Here is a 21,285-nt window from a genome sequence, read left to right as displayed (position 1 = left end):
CACTTGTGAACTGTTCTGCTGTTTTTGTATTGCAATTTCAAAAATAAAATTGTGGGGGGGTTGACAACCATGAACTGCCAATTGTGTTTTCTTTTACACTTTTTTTCTTTTAGTTGCCTCAGGTGATTTACTGACACTCATTGATTGGATCATTCAATTTTTAGTGGACTTTATCAATTAGAAGTTAAGAAGTTATTAATTAATTCAAGGTGCTGGATGATGTAGAATGCACCCCAAAAAATTCCATTTCAGGTTAGACTTGAAATATTGGCTTTAGTAATGTAGATCAAGAAGCTCCGTGTCGGGCATAGTATGTTGGGAACTATGGCTCACTTTTCACTACTATAGTTGAAGCACCAACCTGTGAGTTTGTTCTCTCCGTTTAACTTCTGGATTTGTCTGTAACCTGTGTTCATCACCAGACTTTAACTAAAGAGTCGAGGACTAGTTGATAAAATTGGTGTTCAGCCTGATTAGCTGGAATCATAATGGTGAATATCTCAAACATTTTGGTTCTTCTATGCAACAAAATGTTTTCATGTTTGTCAACCAAAAGGAAAAGCTTCAAATGTAACCACTTGATTAGTACTGGCAAAACCGATGAAAGAGGTTGTGTTCAATTTGTGACATTGAAAAAGTATTTAGATCTTCATTTCAAGTACAACTTTATTTACAATTTTAAATGTGATAATTTATTGCATCGTCATTCTTGATGCATTTGTGTAAGCAGCCATTTACTTTTGTAATTTTGTAGATTTTTTCTCCCTCACAAACTTTTGGGTCTTTTGAATAACAATGCACCCAACGGTTATAAACTTATCATATGCTGTCGAGGAGAATGAAAAGTAACTTGTGGCCATAACTATCAAATAAATTTGGTTAAGTAAGAAATACAATATTTGCCTCAAATGAAGTGGGTTAGAAGTGTAATATAGCATAAAATGTAATTCAGGTAACACACTACGATCTCAAATACTTGATTAAAAGTATGTCCCACCACTGGACATGATCTTGTCTAACAAGTTTATGCTGTGAAATTCAACCCAAAATTAAAAAAAGACAACGGGTAAACAGAGGATGGGGTACAGAAAAAACAAGATACTTTTAATATTGAACATTTACAAGCTGAATTGAGCAAGGGCTCAGGTCCAAGTGGTACTGGCTGTGGAAGGTGTTGGAGCTCAGGACACCGTTAGTCTTGGTGGTGCTTACACGTACCACAAGAAGCCGAAACGCTTGTGCAAAAGCTCTTCACGGGGCCGGAGGTTGAACAGCTCCTCTGACAGAGGTGCGACCCAGCGGTCTGTGTGGAAGACACTCTCACCGACCTGCGCGAGTGTGAAAGAGAGTTTGTATCAGAGACACTGATGTTGTAAAAAATACCATACTAAGTTCAAGTGCTGCTGCTGCTGGTATGTTTACTCATAGCATAAATATTGCATGTATTATGGCCATTTCAGACTTCCAGGCAGCTTCAGTATGTAATAATTGTTTTTATACAAAATTATAGAAGCTTATTGCTTAAACTACCTTAGCTACTACTTAGTTATGCTAACAATACGTCAACTACAGTATTGTTAGCTAGCCATAAAGTAGACCATAGACCAAAAACGCAGACAGACAATTGTCCATCGATTTAGTGACACACATCTTTTGGAGGTCAAAAATTAAATATACGTAGGATGAATGCTTCTTTATTCTTCTAAATTTAAATTGGAAATGCATATAAGTAAACAATATTTTTGAAGAATACCTGAAATATGAAATGCTGAAATATTTCAGTCACGAAAATATTATTTAAAAAAAACCCAAACACCTGCAGGGTCATTTTTGACCAATCTGTGTATGAAATGAGTGAATGTTATAATCAGTTTTCAGACACCTAAACATGAAGCATGTAGCAGGCGCAAGGCGCTTTACAGTAGTAGGCTGAAAGCAGCATTTAATCTCAGCAAGTCAAGGATGTTAATTTCTCAAATGTCAAGTCCAACAAAGAGAAATCACAGCTTTTCTTTACCTTCCAACCTGGAACGTCCTTCATGAGAATCGCCTCCTCTTCTAAATTTTCCCTCAGCATCCGTAAGGCCCTGGCCAGAGGAGAAACTCAACTGTTACATAAAGGGCTGGCCTGCAGGAGTAACCACCAGATTTAAAATCTAAACGTGTGTTTGTGTGGGTGAGATTTTTTTTTGGTCACCTTCGGTCTTGCTCAGCCTGCAGCAGGGGCATCAGAGCTATCCTGGCTTCCATCTCCTCGATCTGCAAACGCCTGCAATGCACAAACAAACATCACCGCTAGTTCAGCCTGATTGGAAAATATTATACAGACTGACTGTCACCAACACTTAAACCCAAAGCATAATTACAAGAATGATCTCACCTCCTCTCTCGGTTCCACCTGAAAAGCCTCCAGTAACCAAACACCATGAGGCCAATGCCAATGCCGAACATGCTATATCCTGTTGATTAAAGAAGTAATTAGTGACAGTTTGAGGCACCATTGTATCTACCCACAAATGATTTAATGTTTGAGTTACCTCCCAACCACATTATCAGATCAGTTTCAGTATCAAAATGACTCTATTTAGATGTCATTATAGATGAAACCATGGTGGGTTTTTTAAATAAGCACCAACGTTAAGAGACAAAAGAATAAGTTATTAGACTTTCCCAAGCTTTCCTCTGATGTGCTCACACTATCATAAGGCACCTATACATTGGCGACTGATCAAACCAGTTTGACATATTTGATGTGTGTTACAAATGTTTCTACTAGCTCAACTACACACCCATCTGAAAAATGACATTTATTTACATTGTCAGAACCCGTTGGACCAGTTGAGTGCACCTATAGTGTGTTGAGCTGGAAAAAAAAAATCAACAAAAAACCAAAATGATCTGTTTCACCCCATTACACGAAGGACGCCTCGTGAAGCTGACTTGTAATGTAACTTCCATGCGCTCTCAAATGTTGACTCGCAGACAGAGTAGCACTCAGAATTTGTTTTGTCTTCAATATACTTCCATACACAGGAGTCAGACTGCAATCACGAGCGTGAAAATCCCTGTTGCTTTCCTAAATGCAGTAGCACAATTGCTTGCATGCTAGAATAATCTGTTACACTCACAGTTGTCCTCCCTCACGCACAAATCTGATTCTGCTTTTCTAAATCCGTGTCTGTGCCCTCTAAAATGTTGACTGAGTAGTTCTCCATTATGTTGTGTCCTCTCAAGCCTTTTGACATCTAAATACTTCCATACTGGAGGCAGGGTTAGGGTTACTATACCATACATACATCTGCATATCAGTGCAAATTATCAGCAGAAAATATTTGTTCGTTCATTTTTTGTTCGCACTAGCACAGAATCTGATTGTTCAGATTTCAGTGCAACACCAGTCACAGGTAAATCAAAGAGTTTAATATATGGTCTTATGATTCTCACATAGCAACTAAGCAGTCTATGCTTAACTCAAGCTGAACTTGAAATGGACTGTATTTAATAAAATCTAAAGCTCATTTCACATTTAGAACAATGTAACAATGATGTTTGACTGAACCTGTTTGAGCCAATTGCCAGTGTTAGCTAGTTAGCAAGTAGCCATCACCACTGTCAATAATAATTCGCACAAAAATGTTGTTTAACCACTTAAACATTTTTCATATTGTATTGTTAATGACACATGTGTTGTTCCTCCACATGACAGGCAACAATATACGAGTCTCCAACAACTTCAACATTTTTATTTTAGTAGATTAACGCTAGCTTCTGTGGCTGACCTGTTAGCATTAGCCGCTGTGAAGAGAGTAGCAAATGTCATACCGGACTGCATATTTAAGAAATCGTGTATGGATCTGTATATTTCGGTAACTGAGTGTGTAATGTAAGTACCCGAGAGTCCTCGTTTCGGTAGATTTCTCTTATAATCAAACGAAGCATAGCCTCCCGGAGGAGGCATGTCCTGCTTCACCTTGGACCCCGCCATCTTCCTCCAGCCTTCGGCACAACACGGTGGTAACGTCACTGCAGGAACGCTTCTTCTCTCGTGCGTAAAAGCCTCTGTGGAGCTCTACCGCCCCCGCCGGTCTGGAGGATAACTTTTACATTTTATGGCACTTGACAGCTAACATTAAAGAACCATACCAGTTGTTTTAGTATATTCTAATCATTTTTTCAAAATTCCATACAAACTTAACATTAAGACATACTTGCTAGTGTTTCAGATGTTTTAATGTGTACTTCCTATCTTCCACGCAGGCAGTTCCCATTCGTTATAAACCTGGCATTACAATCATCCTGTAGACTTGAGCAGAAACGTTTTCTTTTGTGACAGATTACCTCAATGGTTCACATCTAAGCAGTGGTGGTAGCGGTATCAAGATCCTTGACTTAAATAAACATAATGGTATGTGATCTCACCCACCTGTCTTTCCTGTTTCTCATTTCACTTGTCAACTGTTGTTTCCAAATCAGCCTTTACGCTACATTTTTGCTCATTGAAATGTCCATTACTCTTACTTACACACAGGAGGAGTCACTTGCTTTAGACCGACACTAAAACTTGTCAAGATGCAGAAGTGAATGCCAGGGAATTGATTCAACAACCCTGATCATATGAGAAAGTTAGAGCACTGAAAAGTTTTGTTTCTGGATGAAATATCATACCAGTGTTGTATTATCTACACATAATACATGACAACAACTGTTTAAAATGTATATTTTTTATTATTTCTTTAGGAGCTAGGAAAAAAGTAAACCAAATTAAACATTATTTTGTACAATGCAGTTAAGATCGGGAAGCAGAGAAATTATGCAATATGGTGAGGGGTAAGAGATAAAGACGTTCTTGTGTATTCCAGGGTCTTGGTAGCTGGGAGACAGTCCCTTTAAGAACTGATCCAGGGCTAAGTATATGTCGCATATTGCATGGATTACGGTCGGATAAATTGGAGGCAAGATCTCTGGCTCCAGTATGGCAAATTCAGCTCCTTCAGAGTTTGCACTTTCTCAGCGAAGACATAACACTTAAAATAATCTTACAATGTTGACATTAATATAAAATAAGCAAATTACAGATGGTAATTACAGATGAATTAAGCAAGGACACCATGCTTCTTCAGCTAAGGCGCAAAATAAACAAAGAGGTTTAAAGGTAGGCATGCTTTTAAACAGGAGAAAAAAACTAAAAAAAACTAGAATAAACTCTTCATTTGTGAAAACCACAATATACTGAGTGATTTTTAACATCAGTAAAAAAACAAAATAACTTACTGTAAATACAAAATAAATTCAAACCTTTAACAACAGGGGTGAAGTACTGAACATTTTACAACTTATTTTGTTTTTGCTTAAAATAAATGTGTATTTTGTTGAATGTGTACTCTCAGGTATGACTATAACCATTCAAGTGTCAAAGGGTTGGGTCAGTTTGACCCACATCATGGCAGAAAGGGCTTATAAGCCCAGAACAGAGTACTCATTTTTATCAAAGTACATAACCTCTTATCACACCATCATTTAACCACCCAGTTTGGAGGACACAGGTTCCCAGGGAAGCCCTTCAAGTATGTGTTTTTTTTGTCTTTGCCCCAATCAAATCAATCAACGGTTTCTGCACAACTACCACAAGTGAATCTCAAAATAAACACAAAAGAATAAAACTAAAACAATAATCATACAAAAAGGTAAGCAAGGAACGTTTCTTCACTTTAGGAGATTGTATTTGCTTAACAGTCCTCCGGGGGTTGCTGTTGACCATTTTATTGGAGCTGAGGAACTTGGAAAAAAACTACCAATGAATAGTAGAGTACTGTTTCAATTATTTCCATGTGTTTGCAGTCTGCGAGATCGACGAGCGAGAGGGTATCATGTCCAGCAGGTACTCCCTCTGACGAGCGTCTACAGTGGCTGACATCTTGTGACCTGTCAGGCTGGGGTTCACGTAGGCCATAGTGACTCCTGTGAACATGCAACAGAGCAGCAGGTCAAGGTGTGGAGCTGGCTGCATGCTGCCAGTTTAAACATTTTTTTAAGTTGAATGTGAAAAAAAAGCAGTATGATTTGACCCCACAACACACAGAGAGAAACAAAGGAGAAAAAAGGGAACATTTCTACTCTAGTGACACCCAGAAAAAAATGGCCACACCACCAAACTGAGGGACTAAAGTAGAAAGATGGAGATCACTGGAGAGTGGGATTGCCTTGTCCGAAAACATTTCCTCCAGCATGTTTCTTAACTATATTTTATTTTTTCTCTAATGTGTGAGATTATACTACATTGCAACTTTTGTATAAAGATTCCTTAACACTAGAAAAAGGACGGCACTAGGGTGTTCAAGGATTGCTTTTGGACCAGACAGGAATTTGAACGAGAGCAGATGTCAGGTGCCAGAGTTGGGCTGCTATTAATGTGAGTCTACCTGTGTTGCTGTTGCTCTGCTTCTTCCATGCAGTGGATGAGGCACTACCTCCGCTGATATTCCTGCCGCCGCCGATTCCACTGCTGCTCACCTTTGCACTCTGGACAGAGCGGTGGGAAACATGGGCATGCTTACCTGGCCGGCTGACCAAAGCTGCAGCCGCTACCGCACTCTGCAGCTGGGAGGAGGAGGAGAAGGAGTGGGGGACGCCCCTCAACCCCACTGATGAGACACCATGAGACAGCTGGCCCTGGGAGCTCTGAGGGGAGTTCAGACACACAGAGAGGAGTTTTGAGTTCCAGCTGTATCGACTGCGAAGTGTTTCTCTTTCAAAGATAAACTGATTCCAACCTGCTTGATTGAGTGACGGTGAAGAAGGTTGGATCCTCGGCTGGCCTGGTGGTGGTGCTGGAGGGATGACGCTCTAGCCTGAGCCTGCTTCAGCTGCTGAGACACCAGCTGCTCTACTTTCATCGACGAAGAGGCAGATGAAGAGGATGAGGAGCTACTGTGGGAGACTGGTGAGGATGTCTGCTGCATAATACGCTGCTCTATTTCCTGCTCTTGTTGCAGTGCTTTAACAAATGCAGCTTTCAGCCTGTTGGTGTGCTCAGCTTTCAAAGCCTTTTTCTGATTTGATGACATGCAGTGTTCACAGAGGACTGCCCCGCCTTTTATCTTGTCGTGCCTCCAGCGGCAAGTGAAGTCAGTGTTGCACTGGGTGCAGATGAAGGGGTCTCTGACAAGGGGCTTGGACAGAGATAGGCCAGTCTTTCCTGGACGGAGAGAGATGGGAAACCCAGAGGTACAGATTGAAAACCGACAGAGGTAATTGTATGGCGTCAAGAAGTAATTAGAAAGAAAGAGACACAGGCAGACATATAATTCTGGGTGAAAGTCTGAATGTCCTGACTACACATGGACAATATTTCAGTTCCATAAAAATGGGCAAGGCAATTGCTAACGCTTGTTTGAACAGATCCAACAGTCTTATGTTTATGGGCTGAAATAACAATTTTTTTTTAATTATAGAGGAATGTGCCGATTATTTTCTCATTTACAAATTACCTGTTTGATCTAAAATGCCCATCACAATTAAGCCAGAGTAGATGTCACAAAATTGCTTGTTGTGTGCGACCAGCAACCCAAACCTAAAGATAACACACCTCTGTGGATGGAATCCAGCAGATTATGTACCACTTCCTCCAGTCCCACCAGGTAGATGAACTCATTATTGGCTGCAGAGGGCAGGAAGTTAAACTCTGGGGCAGGGGGCTTGGGAGGGGGAATCTCCAGGAGGGTCTTCTCCAGTTGTTTACGCAGGGCTAGTTTAGCTGCAGCTTGGCGGCTGGCTGGTGAGTCGTTCATATTAACCAGAGACATGCCGCTGCTTCCTGAGGAAGAGCCCTTCAAACTGGATGGTGAGGCCTTTGAAACAAGGAAAGACAGGAAGAAACAAGAAAGGTGTAAACATCCAGTAAAGATCAGAATGTCTTTGACTTGTCTGAGCAATACAGAAGTTACCAAAGGGCTGTTAATGTTGATTATCTGCAAGATGTTTAATGAGAAGAACGCTGATCAGACATTTGTAGCCCTATTCAAAGCTTCTGTGACCATGTAAACTAATGTGTCTACCCAAGATACAATCTTCAGCTAAACCACCTGTTCAGTCCACAGGTACCAAGCTAACAAAGTTAAATCTGAAGTCACTGACATTAGCTAGCTACTTCACACAGTGCAACGTTACCTTCACTCTTTGTCCATCAGTTCTCTAAAAAAAGTTGGTTATGGGTAACTGTGTCATGTTTATCAAAAGGTAAGGTTATTAGTAGTGTTAGACGTATATTTTCATAGGCACTAACTGTTATAATGTTGCCATGGCCATGGAAATGTTTCGTTACTGATTGGCAGACAAGTGCCCATTGATCAACATTTTAACCCACTAGGAAACATTAAAAACTAATTTGACTGGTTATTACATTTAACTAAATATGTACATAACGTTTCTTCTGTACTACATAACAAAAATGAAGCACCCTGTTAATTTAACAAAGTTAACTGAACTGTAAGCAGAAGCTAGAACATGACTTCCTTCCTTCCATGATTTCTAAAAGGCACACAGCTACAGTTAGCTAGCTCGTTGAATGCAAAGAAAATCATGCTAACACTTTGCTGTGTCAACCTTGGTGTCGGTAGGCAGATTTCTTATTTTGAAATCACTTTAAACTGTTAGCATGCCAAATTTAACCGGCTCACTGGCTCACCTTTGTTACACCTCAATCTTGGTATTCAGAAAAATAAAAATATGGTACATTTGAATTGCAAAATGGTAATCAAGGATGGGAGTACTTGTTAATATAAGTGAGTAAATGTTTCTGTAATTGTATTTCTACATTTTTGACTGAAATGTAGTTAATTGAATGTGGAATGACATATGTGATGTTATGAGAATGTCATCAACAACTTTAAACTAGAGCTACAACTGACATTAAATACTTTTTGTAAATTTTCTCAACCTGAACAGCAGTACATGTAACTCTACACAAATAATATTCAGGCATATAAAAATACCTCTGCTTGAGTAGGATATTTTAGTATTTCTTCCACCCTGGGTGATAAAAAAACATGTGTGCATATTCCCTTTCTCTTTTTAAATTGACTTGAAAGCACCTGTGAGAAACTGACCAGCATGTTAGCACTACTGCCGACTCTGATGAGGCCTGGCTGGACCATGCCTCTCTGGCCTGCTGGGGCTGAGGTCTTGGGGCCCAACAACAGAGGAGGGGGCCCTGAGCCCGAGCCTCCAGAGGCAGCCAACTGCTGCTGCTGCTGCTGGCGGAGAGCCTGGATCTGCTGTGGAGATACAGAGATGGGCTAACCAGGACAATGAGAGGGATGACACGGAGGGACATCACAGACAGAGGTAGCGGAGGACAAGGGAGGGACATCAAAAGCACCAAGGCAAAGGGCACACACAAAGAGAGAAAGGTGCAAAGAGAGATCATAAGTCCTAAGTTTAAGTGTTATTATTTCCCTGCAGTTTGTCTCGGAGAGTGAAAAACAACATTAAGAATGAACAACTCAGACTATCATTGCCCTGACAAAGACAAGATTTAAATATCTAAAAATGTAGCTTTAACATCTTAGCATGCTAATAATATCATTAACATTTCCCCATGACTCACCTGTGCCCCTCTGACCAGAGGCGGCATTATGATCTGAGAGCCATGCTTGGACGACACCTGCTGCCCACCTCTCACCAGCGGCGGAGGGATGACCGTGCCTGAACTCCTGCCTGTCAAAATCTGTCCAGAGAAAAAACACAGTCAGAAACAGTATGAACTAGAGTATGAAGGCGCCTTCACACTAATATGCTGCCTGAGTGCCGTGTGTGAAAGTAGAGCATTAACCTGCTGAGAGCCTTTATTGCTTGAAATTGTTCCTCGAATTAGAGGAGGAGGAGCAGAGGAGCCGGACGGAGCTGAGGGCTGAAAAAGAAACGGAGGAGGATATTAAACTGAATGCTTGACATGGAAGCTTATGTTGTGGGGATGTGTGACTTTGAGTGACACTGTGTCGATGTGGGTGTTCTGTTTACCTTCTGGAGAGTCTCCCTCTGTATCTGGCTTTGTCGAAGTTTCTTCAGCAGCACCAGCTTGGCCTCCTCCAGTCTCAGCTCTTCCTTCAGCTGCTTAATGATACGCTCCCTCTCCGCTGGGCTGCTCTTCTACACTCGACAGATCACAACATCACTTACACCACTCGCGTTACAAAAAAACCCTTTCCAGTAACTAATGGGATGTTGGAGCCTCAACTTGTCCATGTGTGTCCACTAACAGCAGGACATTGAACCCCTATCTGCTCACTCATTTTCAGTTTCTCTGAGCATCAATGAAATGCCTACAGTGTAGCTTAAGTCTCTGAGGTTAGAAAACAACTTGTTGACACAAAGTCCCAACTGATCCAACTTGCCACAGCCAATACACAAGGCCTAGGCTCTGCTTCAAACTGGTCTCAGGATCCATCTCAGTATGATAACAGCATGAAATGCACGACTTCTAGTGTTGTGTAGATGTGTCTCACCATGAGCAGGTCTGTGTCCAGCTCCTTGAAGTGGCTCAGGCCATTCATTGGTGGACTCGGGGAGTCATTATCTGACAGGATGATGACATCGTCATCTTCAGGGGACGGAGGGCGCTTCTCCCTTTTTATAATGCTGGACATGAGCGGGACAATGAAATTCAAATTTATATTTCAGTGTTTTATAAATCATGCACTAATAAAACAAAATAGCATCATATCAGTTATGTCAAAATTATTCATCAAATAAAATTATTATTATTCAAATGAAATGTTCTTTGCAATGTAAAAGAATATACATTGATTTTTTTCCACAATGGGAAAAAGTTTGTTTAATCCATTTTAACCTCTTTACTATCCAGTGTCCCCCTTTTATTTAACCGTCAGTAGATTTAAGGTTGTCAAAATTATCTTATTCCACACTATCTGACAGTATCATAAATATTATGTATCTTGTTCCAGCTCGTCACTGAAGCTTTATGATGTGAAATATTCACAGCCAGGACTTTTTTTATGGTGCCACCATTCCATCAAATGAATATATTTTTAATGCCTCGTGTATCATTTTATACACATTTCCCTAAAAATTCAGACATATACAGACATAGACATATTTGGTATTTTTGAAAACACTGAGATCTCCTTTAGAATTTAAAATAATTTTATTTGGCTTTAAACAATGTTTAGCTGCGCAGTATGAGTTTGTACTGACTGATCCAGTGCAGGGGTTGAGGCTAAGAACATTTTATGGCTTTTTGAGGCAAGACGAAAGACGTACACCTCAACTGGCTCAAAAATTTGCATCCATTTGTAAGGTCTGTATTCATGCATATCTGCTACTCAACCACAATTATAATTTATGACCCTGGGCTGATTCACTCCACAATAATCTAGCAAGTCAAGACATCTCTCCACACGGCTTGTCTTCATGATGCTATTCCAACAACAGAGAAGTCCTGAATGCCAAGGAGGGGCAAGGTGGGACTTAAAGCTCCAGTAAAGGTCTTCAATTCACAATGCAACGGTTGTTTGAGAGCATATATTTCCTGTTGAAACCGGATATGATGGCAGGGCATACTGGGCGTCTGAGGCATTAGGGGGTGACCTGTATTGGGCTACTTATGTCATAGCGTCAAAGCAAGCTAAGGAAATTAAACCATGTCTTGGAGGCAGTTTGGAACAACCCTCACTTCTGTCCACAAAAATCACATGATTATGCACACACATAGCTGCTCCTGCTAAGCGACTAGTTCAACTGCAGGCTATATGTGAGAGCGGATGACCTAAATTCTTTGACTAGTGGCACTCAAAAACTGAAGAACATGAGTAATGCTCCTCTAAAAAACAAGGATGGCCTTGTGATTATACAGATTATGTACTTCTATGAAGCATAAGAAGTCGTTAAAGTCAACGCATGATAACGTGAGGCCTGTCTCTCCGTCCTCCTTGTGTGTGTGTGTGTGTGTGTGTGTGTGTGTGTGTGTGTGTGTGTGTGTTAGTCTCTCCTCAGGGCTTACCGCCATCATCACTTCCTGTGGATTAATCACTACTCTTCCAAAGAAGTCACATGACCTCAAAGTCATCATCACGTGACACGCTCACTCCCCCCCCCCCCCCCCCCTCCCCCTCCCCCTCCCCTCACCGTTCCTTCCACTGTGGAAACCATGGCAACAACCGGCTGGAACCGGTTTGTGACACACGGCTTCATTTTGTGTGAGGGGAGTTTTTAGGGTTCAGGTGGTGAGAGGGAGGAAAATGGAGGTAGACTAAAAGATAAAAGTTCACCTCTGAGGACAACAAACCCCTCACTAGCCCCCAGCCCCCTCTCCCCCACACAGTAAGTTTAAAGAACATCAGGATCATAAAAGTAACTTTAAACCTTTTTAGTCTTTTTAGATCCAAATAAAGTGTAATTAATATTTTTTTATACTCTAATAAGTGATTTTTTTACCCTGCAGTCTTTCAGAGAAACCAGATAACTTCTGTGTGGAGTTTCCTGCACATTTACAACATCACGGTTTTGACAGGTAACTTCATGAGGTTGTCACAGCTGAAGAAAGTTTCTCACCCTCTAGAGGTGCTCATGTCCACGGGCTGCTCTCCCGTCTGAACTTCCACTTTGATGGTGGCCTTCACCTCGCCTGCGGCCAGCATACCACTGGACGGCTTGGGCTCCGTCAGTCGTACCCGGCTCCTTGTATCCATGGCTGGCTCTGTCTTCACCCTGCTGGCTCTGTCGTTACAGTCAGTCCGATTGTCTGAGCTGGGTTCAACCGTCTGTTGTCTCTGGGTGCGCTCCTGATCATCCTTCGCCGTCTGAGAGGCCAGAGGTAACACTAAAGATAACGCCAACCGGCTCTCTTCTTGCTCCTGCTCTTTCTCTTGATCTGATCCGTTCCCGGTCCGGTTCACACTGTCCTGTTCCAGTACAGGGTCGGGTGTAGGTTTAGTTTGTGCCACTGTTGTGGGTTCAGACGGGTCCAGTTTAGGCTTTTTGCTTTCATTGTCAACATCGGAGGGTTCTATAGACTCGGGAGCAACGTCCCTCCCCAGCGCCCTCTTCTGGCTGCGTGTCTGGCGGACAGCCTCCTCAGACATCCCCTGCAGATACAGGAAGAAATTACTTTATTTTTATACATTCAAACAGGATCAAAGTTACAGGTCAAATCTCACAAGATACAGAAATGTATTATTTAAGCCTTCTAAACAGAGTCATGTCATGTTCATCACAACATCCAAGCTTCTAACTCAGACTAGAGTTAGATTGGTGACGAGCATTCTGGCAATCTGTAAACAATTAATGATTATCGGTGAATAAATGTGATTCAGTTTCAAAATGAAGTTGATCACAGCAGAACTTCAGTAGACAAAACTGACCTTGAATCAGCTCTAGGGGACAAACAGTGACTAAAATGGCCCCCAGACAAAACATGTTGGATTAGTAAGGTCACATGACAAGATGTTGACTCAAGTATAATTCCAAAACATCCAATTATCCCAATTTCAGTCTAAACCAAAAACCAAAAGTAGAAAAACTGTGCTTAAAACAAATGTTCAGTGCAAAGCAAAAAAAAATTAAAATCGATGGATCTCTTAACTGCAACAAGGTCTTTTTAAACATAGGTAACAACAAAAAAATGCTGCAGACATCAGACAGCTGGAAGGGAATATCCAGAATTAACTGGAGCATGATTTCTGTTAAAACATTCATAACGACCCATGACGTTTTAGTCATTTATGTGTGCAAGTGAAATTATTTTTGTCCACTCTAGCTTGTGTATAAACTTTCTTTCCTTGGGTCAGGCATTGAGGAGCACCATCTGATATCCCCTGTACAACAAATCAACTTGTTCACCTTTAGGGTTTTGATAAAATAAATAAGAGAAAAAGAAATAAATAAGGGCCTGTCACATTGTTCTGTGTTCACATCTGATGCACGTTCCATATCAGTGTATAAAGAATCACGTATGTATAACAGACACCATAGCTTTATCATCTTGTACAATAACAACAGAAATGTGTACTTTACGAGAGTCAATCTTAGTATTGATAAATCAGTGGCATCAAATTCCCCCTAGACACTTAATGTCAACTGATTGGTCAGAACTACACAACCACACTCCTATCATACAGCATCTTTTATTACACACGATTAGGTAAGGTTCGTCTGATAGTGTGTGAACCCTATGAGTGCCTTCCAGGAGAGACTGTCTGAAAATATACTCTTTTATCCCCATATTTAACATTTATCGTATCTCGTCCCTCTCTGAGACGTTTGGATTTTCACTCTGCCTTCGAGTCTTACCATGGATCAGGCATACAAACTTTTATTGTAGTTATTTTGTAGCATAACACATATGGAAAAGAAAGTGAATGCCGAATGCACCCACTATCTCAATTATCATCAATAATCAGAAACCTGGATGCTGTCTGTATGACATGACTAACCACATTCCATGTAAACGTCATATCAAACCATATCAAAGATCAAACCCAGGATACTATTGTGCGTGTACACACACACACTCATTGAAATGACTTTGGTCACTATCAAATGTGTGAAAGGTGAACATGCTGTATGGCATGCCCATGAAGACGACCTGTGCTCAAAGTTCACAGAATCTCAAACAGAAAGCACATGCGATATTCAGAGATGTAGTGCACTCAGACCGTCGCTGTTTACAGGACGACCACGAAGAACAAATACAGCACCGTTATGTCCTGAGTTATATTCATGCATGTATGTTACAGAATAGAGACCCACTCCTGCCAAGTCTGCTGAGGCCCTTAGTCTGCCCAGCGACGCACTACAGAAAGCTATGTTTTTTGGGGGGGATAAAAAGGACTACAATTAACCCTTACAACCTACTACTTCTCAGAAACACACACTGTACACACTGCTACCCCCTCCCCTTCCTGTTCTCACAACGGTTATGGCGGCAAGCATAAAGCACACAGTGTATCCATGATGCACCTATACAATACACATACAGTCACATAGCAGTATGCAGAGCAATCATCTGATAACAGAGATCTGACTAAGTTTTTATTATTTAAATACTCTGACATCACTGAGACACACATGACATGACCCTTCCCAGGATTCAGTGGGACACACAAAGCACTTTTCCTGTGAACTGGTTTAAACCGGTTGGCTAGTGTGTGTGTGTGACTCTGTCAGTGTGTGTGTGTGTGTGTGTGTGTGTGTGTGTGTGTGTGTGTGTATGACTGAGCGAGAAGCTGAAGCTAGTTTTAACCCTTCAGGTGCTGGAGCAGACAGCCTGGCTTCCACAGTGACGGCCATTATACAGTGTGAGCGCATGTGTGCATGTGTGTGCTGGGGGGGTTGTGACGGCATTATTAATTCTGATGCATGTAGTTGTGAAATGATGCTGGGGGATGAAGTTAGACACGGGGAACGCCACCCCACACCCCACATCCTTACACGGACACTGACCCTATCTTTGTAACGGGGGAACTGAATGGCTGACAGGTTTCACATTTCATCTCCATGGCAGTTTACACACATTTCCATCAAGCCCCCACGCACACACAGACGAATATATGGTGGATCAAACCCACCCCCAGCCACCCACCCAGCCACCCAAGAACTTGACATCATATGCAACCAGTGCAAAGGCTCTGAAGGCAACCAAAACAGAAAGGAAAACTCAACTTTACACATCTGACAAACAAATTCATGCTATGTGCACAAAGTTAACATACAAGTAAACTGTTCACTAACATATCTGGATAAAGAGCTACACTGTCCATTTCAATGTTATACTATTTTTATCAGTCTGCATTTGTGTGATTATAGAAACTTCATGGTACGATTATCAGAATGAGGGTTGTTGCACAACATTATCCTGATAAATATTCAAATAAGATGGAAATCCTCCAACAGCATTTAATGGCACTGTATAGACGTCATTGTGTGGCGTGCAGCGGTGGTCATGGTGATGTGTCCCTAAGTCTGTGGGACTGCTTCCTTTGGCTGTCACTCTTTAAATACATTTTTATCAAACCAATAGTTTTCCATCTGCACTTCCTTCAATGGAAGACCCAACAGCATGCTGAAAGACCATTGTAGATACTTTGAGTGTTACTTCTTCGTTTTTGATGCTCAGAAAAAGCCCAGATCTAAGTTATTAAGTTATATCTCATTCTTGCTTTATTTGCTACATGTACTACCTGTACAGTTTGGGTTTGAAGACTTTTTAAAAAGTTCCTTTCCAAGTGTTCCAACTCAATCCTCCTGCTAGAAATTGCAATATAATTAAATCACTACCGTACTACCAGATTGCACTGTGCAGGTACTTGACTCTTGGCGAGTGTGGCTTTCACAAATGCAGAATATGTACCCTAACCCTACTTTAATCTCGTATCAGGTTGCGACCACTATCAGGGCCCTGCTCACCAGAATCTACAGTTTATCTACACCTGTCTTGTTTCCTGCTGAGGGTCTATTCTTCCAGACCCGAGGCGGTTATTTATCTAGTTGCTCATGGATCATGTCAACCATCAGTCACTCAATCACCCTTCATTCAGGCTGGCAGACTCACTCTCAGCCATCATCAATGTCTGACAGACCTTTAACCTGTGAAAACATATTCCTACACTGCACTGACTTTTCAGAAAGCTGTGTAACCACGCTACCTTGTGAAACTGCTGCACCAGCTAAATATTTTTATCAATTATCTTGTTGCATCTGTCACAATAACAAGCAATACCAATGATGGTTCTCCAAGCACCAACTAGAAACAAAACCTTCATGGCCTGAACACAACGAAAAAAATGAATCTGAGTTGGTGTAAGTGAACAATTTAGCTTTGGAGCTGGTCATAGCCAAAGTCAGTGTGTGTGGTTCACTGACTTGCTCCATTAAATAACTTCAGCTCTTAACAAGCCAGTGCTGTATGCAGCACCTAACACCACTGACTGAACAAAATAAGCAGAAAAAAGGCAATTAGAGACAAATTGCTGCCTGTATATTTGATGAAGTCATGGAGGCTTGACCAAACAGCTGCCCTGTGACCCCTGCAATCATGTGCAGCGGCTTAAAATGTGGCCAGCAGACGACCCTTTCCAGAACAGTGGCTGATTACACAACTCCTCTGGATCAGTCGTGTGTGTGATCATTGGAACAGTGCTCTCTGGAAAACAACAAAACTTCTGAGAACTTCCTGACTCACCCAGTCTTGTAATTTTAATACTATGAATGCAATCACTCTGAGGTGGATCGGACAACAAGAGCATCATACTGTACAACTTCAGCACTGTCTGTCATAACAGGTGGCTCAGTAGTGCTGGTGAAAAAGCAAAATATTCTCCTCTCTTCTCGCCAGTGTTAGACAACCCCTTCACTAAACCTGTATTTTGTTCACAGTGACAGTTCATAAACAATGCAACCACGCAACAGATTGTTAACATGCACATAACCCTTTACAAGGTCTTTGTTCGCACGAACAACTGAGTGCTCATTCCAGATCTCTACAAAGAGGCAATGAAGTCTCCTAACAGCAGATCACTTCACCACCATACCATCCCCACTCTACACGGCATGTACAGTACTTCATTTTAAGTGGCTTTGTGGTACACAGGTCCTAATTATCCAATAATTACTGATAAGATATAAATGATGATATAAAAAAGTAGAGCTGCAAAAGTTGTGTTGATTGACAGAAAATTAATCAGCAACAATTAGTCACTAAATTTATAAAATAATTTTTCAAGCAAACTTCACTGGTTCCAGCTTGACAAATGTAAGTATTTTCTAGTTTTCCTACTTTTCTATAATAGTGAACCTAAGATTTTGGACTGTTTTGGCAAGACAACTCAAGACATTTGAAGACCTCACCTTGGACTCTGGTAAACTGGGCTGGATCATACATTGCGATCATTGTATAAACCAAATGATTAATTGAGAAAATAATAAGCAGATTGAGCGATAATTAAATAATCTAGTTGCAGCCCCAACAAAAACAATCATCTCAGTAACATTAACCAATACAATAATTCAGTCATGTAACAACTTGAAGCCACTCATTTATTCCGCCATTCACTCCTTTTTAAAATGAGTCTTGAGAAAGCATTTGATTTAAGTCTCTAATAACAGTACAGACATTATGTAATAAGACCTTAGTAAATCTCAATCAAAACCGGCATTTCATCAAAAGTGCAATTAAGCTTTAAAGTCTCAAACTATCACAAATAAAGTTGACAGCAGTAGCCAGAGCCTTCATAACACGGTGTACAATGATGCGTGACACACCATAAGCAACACCGGCTTCCGTCATATTTAGTCATTAAATATTCAAAATCCATCTGAGTGTTTACAGATAAACAGACAATATAAACATTAGTATAAACAGGTTTGATGGCACACATCATGAGCCACAGCTTTGTCCCGAAGCGCTGCAAACTCGTATGGCTGTGGTGGCTGGAAATGTGTGTATGTGTGTGTGCCTGTCTGGGTGAGAGGAAAAGACAGAGAGGGAGTGTGTGCGGTGTGTGTCAGTGTGTGTGTGTGTGTGTGTGTGTTCAGCTTTAAGAGGAGGAAGACTACGGTTGTCACAGAGAGAAGTAGGAAGATTAGCTACCAGATAGCCGAACCAACACTGGTGCCAAGGGGCTTAAAAGCAGGCAGCAGCGTCCACCATTAACGTTACACCACCCAGTACACCATCCACAGCAAACTCAGCCCTTTAAAAACTAAACCCAGCCCACACTACATGTGCAACCAGCCGGCTTTTTTTTATTATTGACACCGCCTCAGCGGAGGTGAGCGTGTTATTAGTTAGCGAGCTAACATTAGCTAACGTTACGCCGCACAAACAACAACACGGAGCCGTAAATGTTCACGAGCAGCTAACGTCTGACCACCAACGGCTGCCAGCGACTTCAAGTCAAAGTAGTAAAAGTCCTCCAGCCGGGCGGCTGCTCAACAACCTGACCCACGCAACCAGAACCGAGCCCGAATCGTTGACCTGGCTGCACCCCTATGCGGGACAACCATCAGCTTAAAAAGAGGGACACAAACTTTCATCCTACTGCCCTTAAAAAGTGGGGCTGTACGTGGCTCACCGGGACTGTTTACCTGGGTGTCCCCTCCAGAGGAAAAACCGAGTCGGAACTCATAAATTTCATCGACCGGCCCACGGACCGAGCTTGCCGCCAAAGAGCCGCTGGCGATGTCACGTTATAATCCTTACCTCATTTAACGACTTCTACCGCACAAAATCAAGTCCAGGGATCATAGTTACAAGCTGGCACGCGACAGAAAACGTAAAATAAAATAATATTTGTCTGAGCGAGACCCCCCCTTCTCCCACCCAGCGCTCAACCTTTGGCTCTGCGGAGAAGTGTTACTTTTCAACAGCCCATCAGCTTCTTTATCGTCACAGATAGGTGGAGGAAAACCTGGCTCCTCTCGACGACTCCGAATAAAAGGCTCCCCTCGATCCACTAACTAAAAAACTTCAGCTTCACCTCAGTCAACTTACTCGCTCGCTTTGTTGCCCGTTCTTCGCCGATGGTCGACCAAGGAATGTTTAATCTGCAGTTAACCTCGATAAATCGTTGCTTTTTAGAAATCCAGGGGATATCCTCTTTTTTTCGGCCCTCCCCACTGCCGCGTCTGTTGCCAAATAATGCGCCTCAACACACATGGAGCCGCTGCGTCCTCTTAGTGGGCATGCGCACCTCGGCATACCAGGGCGACCGGATCACATCATGTAAGCCACTGACCACCAAGGGCCAAAGCAGGACGACCATGGCAGGGGCCCCAGGCTCCTCGGGTTGACCCATGACTGTACTAGCAAGTACAGAGATCTCCTCCAACACACACTTACACACAGACACACACACACACACACACACACACACTATGTTACAATAAGGATCTATAAAAATGAAGGCATCACACATTTCCCCCAAAACACTCACCAGCATCTCAATTGCGTCCTAACATACATTAGAGACCTAAACCAGCAACCCCAGGTCAGGACTCAAAACCACTTTCGTGCCAGTATGATGAGTATACGGGATGTGGCTATACCAAACACATAAAACATGACAATTGAGAAACATGCAACATATAGAACAATACCAATTTACATAGTAAACAGTGGGTGAACAGCTGTTGTAAATGCGTGCAGCACTAACAGTACATAGCTGACATACTGTGGAAGACATCCAGGAAGCAAGACTGGTTTGCCAGGTTGTAATCCATTTAATTCCCCGGGGCCTTAGACCCTGCAGGGGGGCCTCAAAAGCCCCAGGTTTAACAGTTTTTTGGTAATTTGATTAACTTCAAATTTGTTAGGGAACTTGCACCACCAGAGTATAATATCAGCTAATGTGGGTCCTTTATTATTCCATAATGTTGTAACCCTGTCTTATAGAGGGGCCCTGTGTCTAAATCTAGATTTAAGATCCTAATTATTGTTTATATTATGCTTACATGGCACATATTCCTAAATAGTCCTAAAATCAAATTAACATCAATAACCGACACACAGTTAACCTGAGGCTGTGTATAGTCTACTGTGTGCATTGTACTGGATGGAAACTTTGAGGCAACAGAGTGTATACACTGAGGGCGGGAGGTGGGGAGTTAATAGGGGACCAACAGCAATTTTTCCCCTGGAGCCCCCCTAATAGGTCGGATGTCTAGTACAACATGCATTCATATGGCCACTGTATTATATAGATATGCAGTATTATGCATGTTTGTCATCATATTATCCCCCAAACTCAAACTTTGGTCTTACACCAGCATCCTCTGCTTCATGTTCACCTCTCGGCTCTCAACAGAGACCTGCATCAGCATCACATCCCAACCTCAGCATCATATAATCACCTCATGGCTCTTAAGGACCTATGCTAGCCCCCCCCCCCCCCCCCCCCCCCCCCCATTTAATACTTGATTCAGAATTACTGTAAGCCTGCAACATCAACCTTGCAACTCAGAATAGGGTCCTAAGCCGTGAACCTAAACAACATACAGTATTTACGTTTAGCTTTACAGTAGGGATTAAGAAGAGGGTTGCAATTAATGACCAGTCAACCAGGCTTGCAGTTACAGTCAGATCCATACATGCAAGTCCAGAGCACACACGGGTTACTACATCAGAAGTTGCAGAATAGCTTCCATAAAGGATCCAGCTGGCTGCCTCTTTCATGACAAGACCTTCAAAGCATCCCTGTGAACTGAACTAATCCTCTGTCATCCACAAACACCCATATACATGCACATACACACATGTACACACACATATGTGTT

General features: G+C 41.9%; 2 protein-coding genes across 2 annotated transcripts; both read right to left on the bottom strand.

The window, feature by feature from the left end:
* Positions 1-1,078: 1,078 nt before the first annotated feature.
* On the bottom strand, positions 1,079-4,020 carry ndufa13 (NADH:ubiquinone oxidoreductase subunit A13). The gene is made up of 5 exons (XM_070918946.1): positions 3,892-4,020; positions 2,381-2,459; positions 2,198-2,269; positions 2,018-2,087; positions 1,079-1,328 (listed from the first exon to the last, which is right to left on the bottom strand). The coding sequence occupies exons 1-5, from the start codon at positions 3,983-3,985 to the stop codon at positions 1,209-1,211; spliced, it is 435 nt and encodes a 144-aa protein (XP_070775047.1). The 5' UTR covers positions 3,986-4,020; the 3' UTR covers positions 1,079-1,208.
* Positions 4,021-4,705: 685 nt separating this feature from the next.
* Positions 4,706-19,610, bottom strand: LOC139296371 (transcriptional repressor p66-alpha-like). Its single transcript, XM_070918757.1, has 11 exons — positions 19,505-19,610; positions 12,568-13,100; positions 10,503-10,635; positions 10,018-10,146; positions 9,830-9,907; positions 9,605-9,724; positions 9,105-9,293; positions 7,586-7,847; positions 6,771-7,195; positions 6,420-6,678; positions 4,706-5,958 (listed from the first exon to the last, which is right to left on the bottom strand). Exons 2-11 carry the CDS (start codon positions 13,095-13,097, stop codon positions 5,819-5,821), a joined length of 2,265 nt encoding a protein of 754 aa, XP_070774858.1. The 5' UTR covers positions 13,098-13,100; positions 19,505-19,610; the 3' UTR covers positions 4,706-5,818.
* Between the last annotated feature and the right edge of the window lie 1,675 nt (positions 19,611-21,285).

Source organism: Enoplosus armatus, chromosome 14, assembly GCF_043641665.1.
Source record: "Enoplosus armatus isolate fEnoArm2 chromosome 14, fEnoArm2.hap1, whole genome shotgun sequence".
Classification (NCBI taxonomy): domain Eukaryota; kingdom Metazoa; phylum Chordata; class Actinopteri; order Centrarchiformes; family Enoplosidae; genus Enoplosus; species Enoplosus armatus.
Note: the sequence above shows the minus strand (reverse complement) of the source record. Positions and strands in the feature narration are given on the sequence as shown.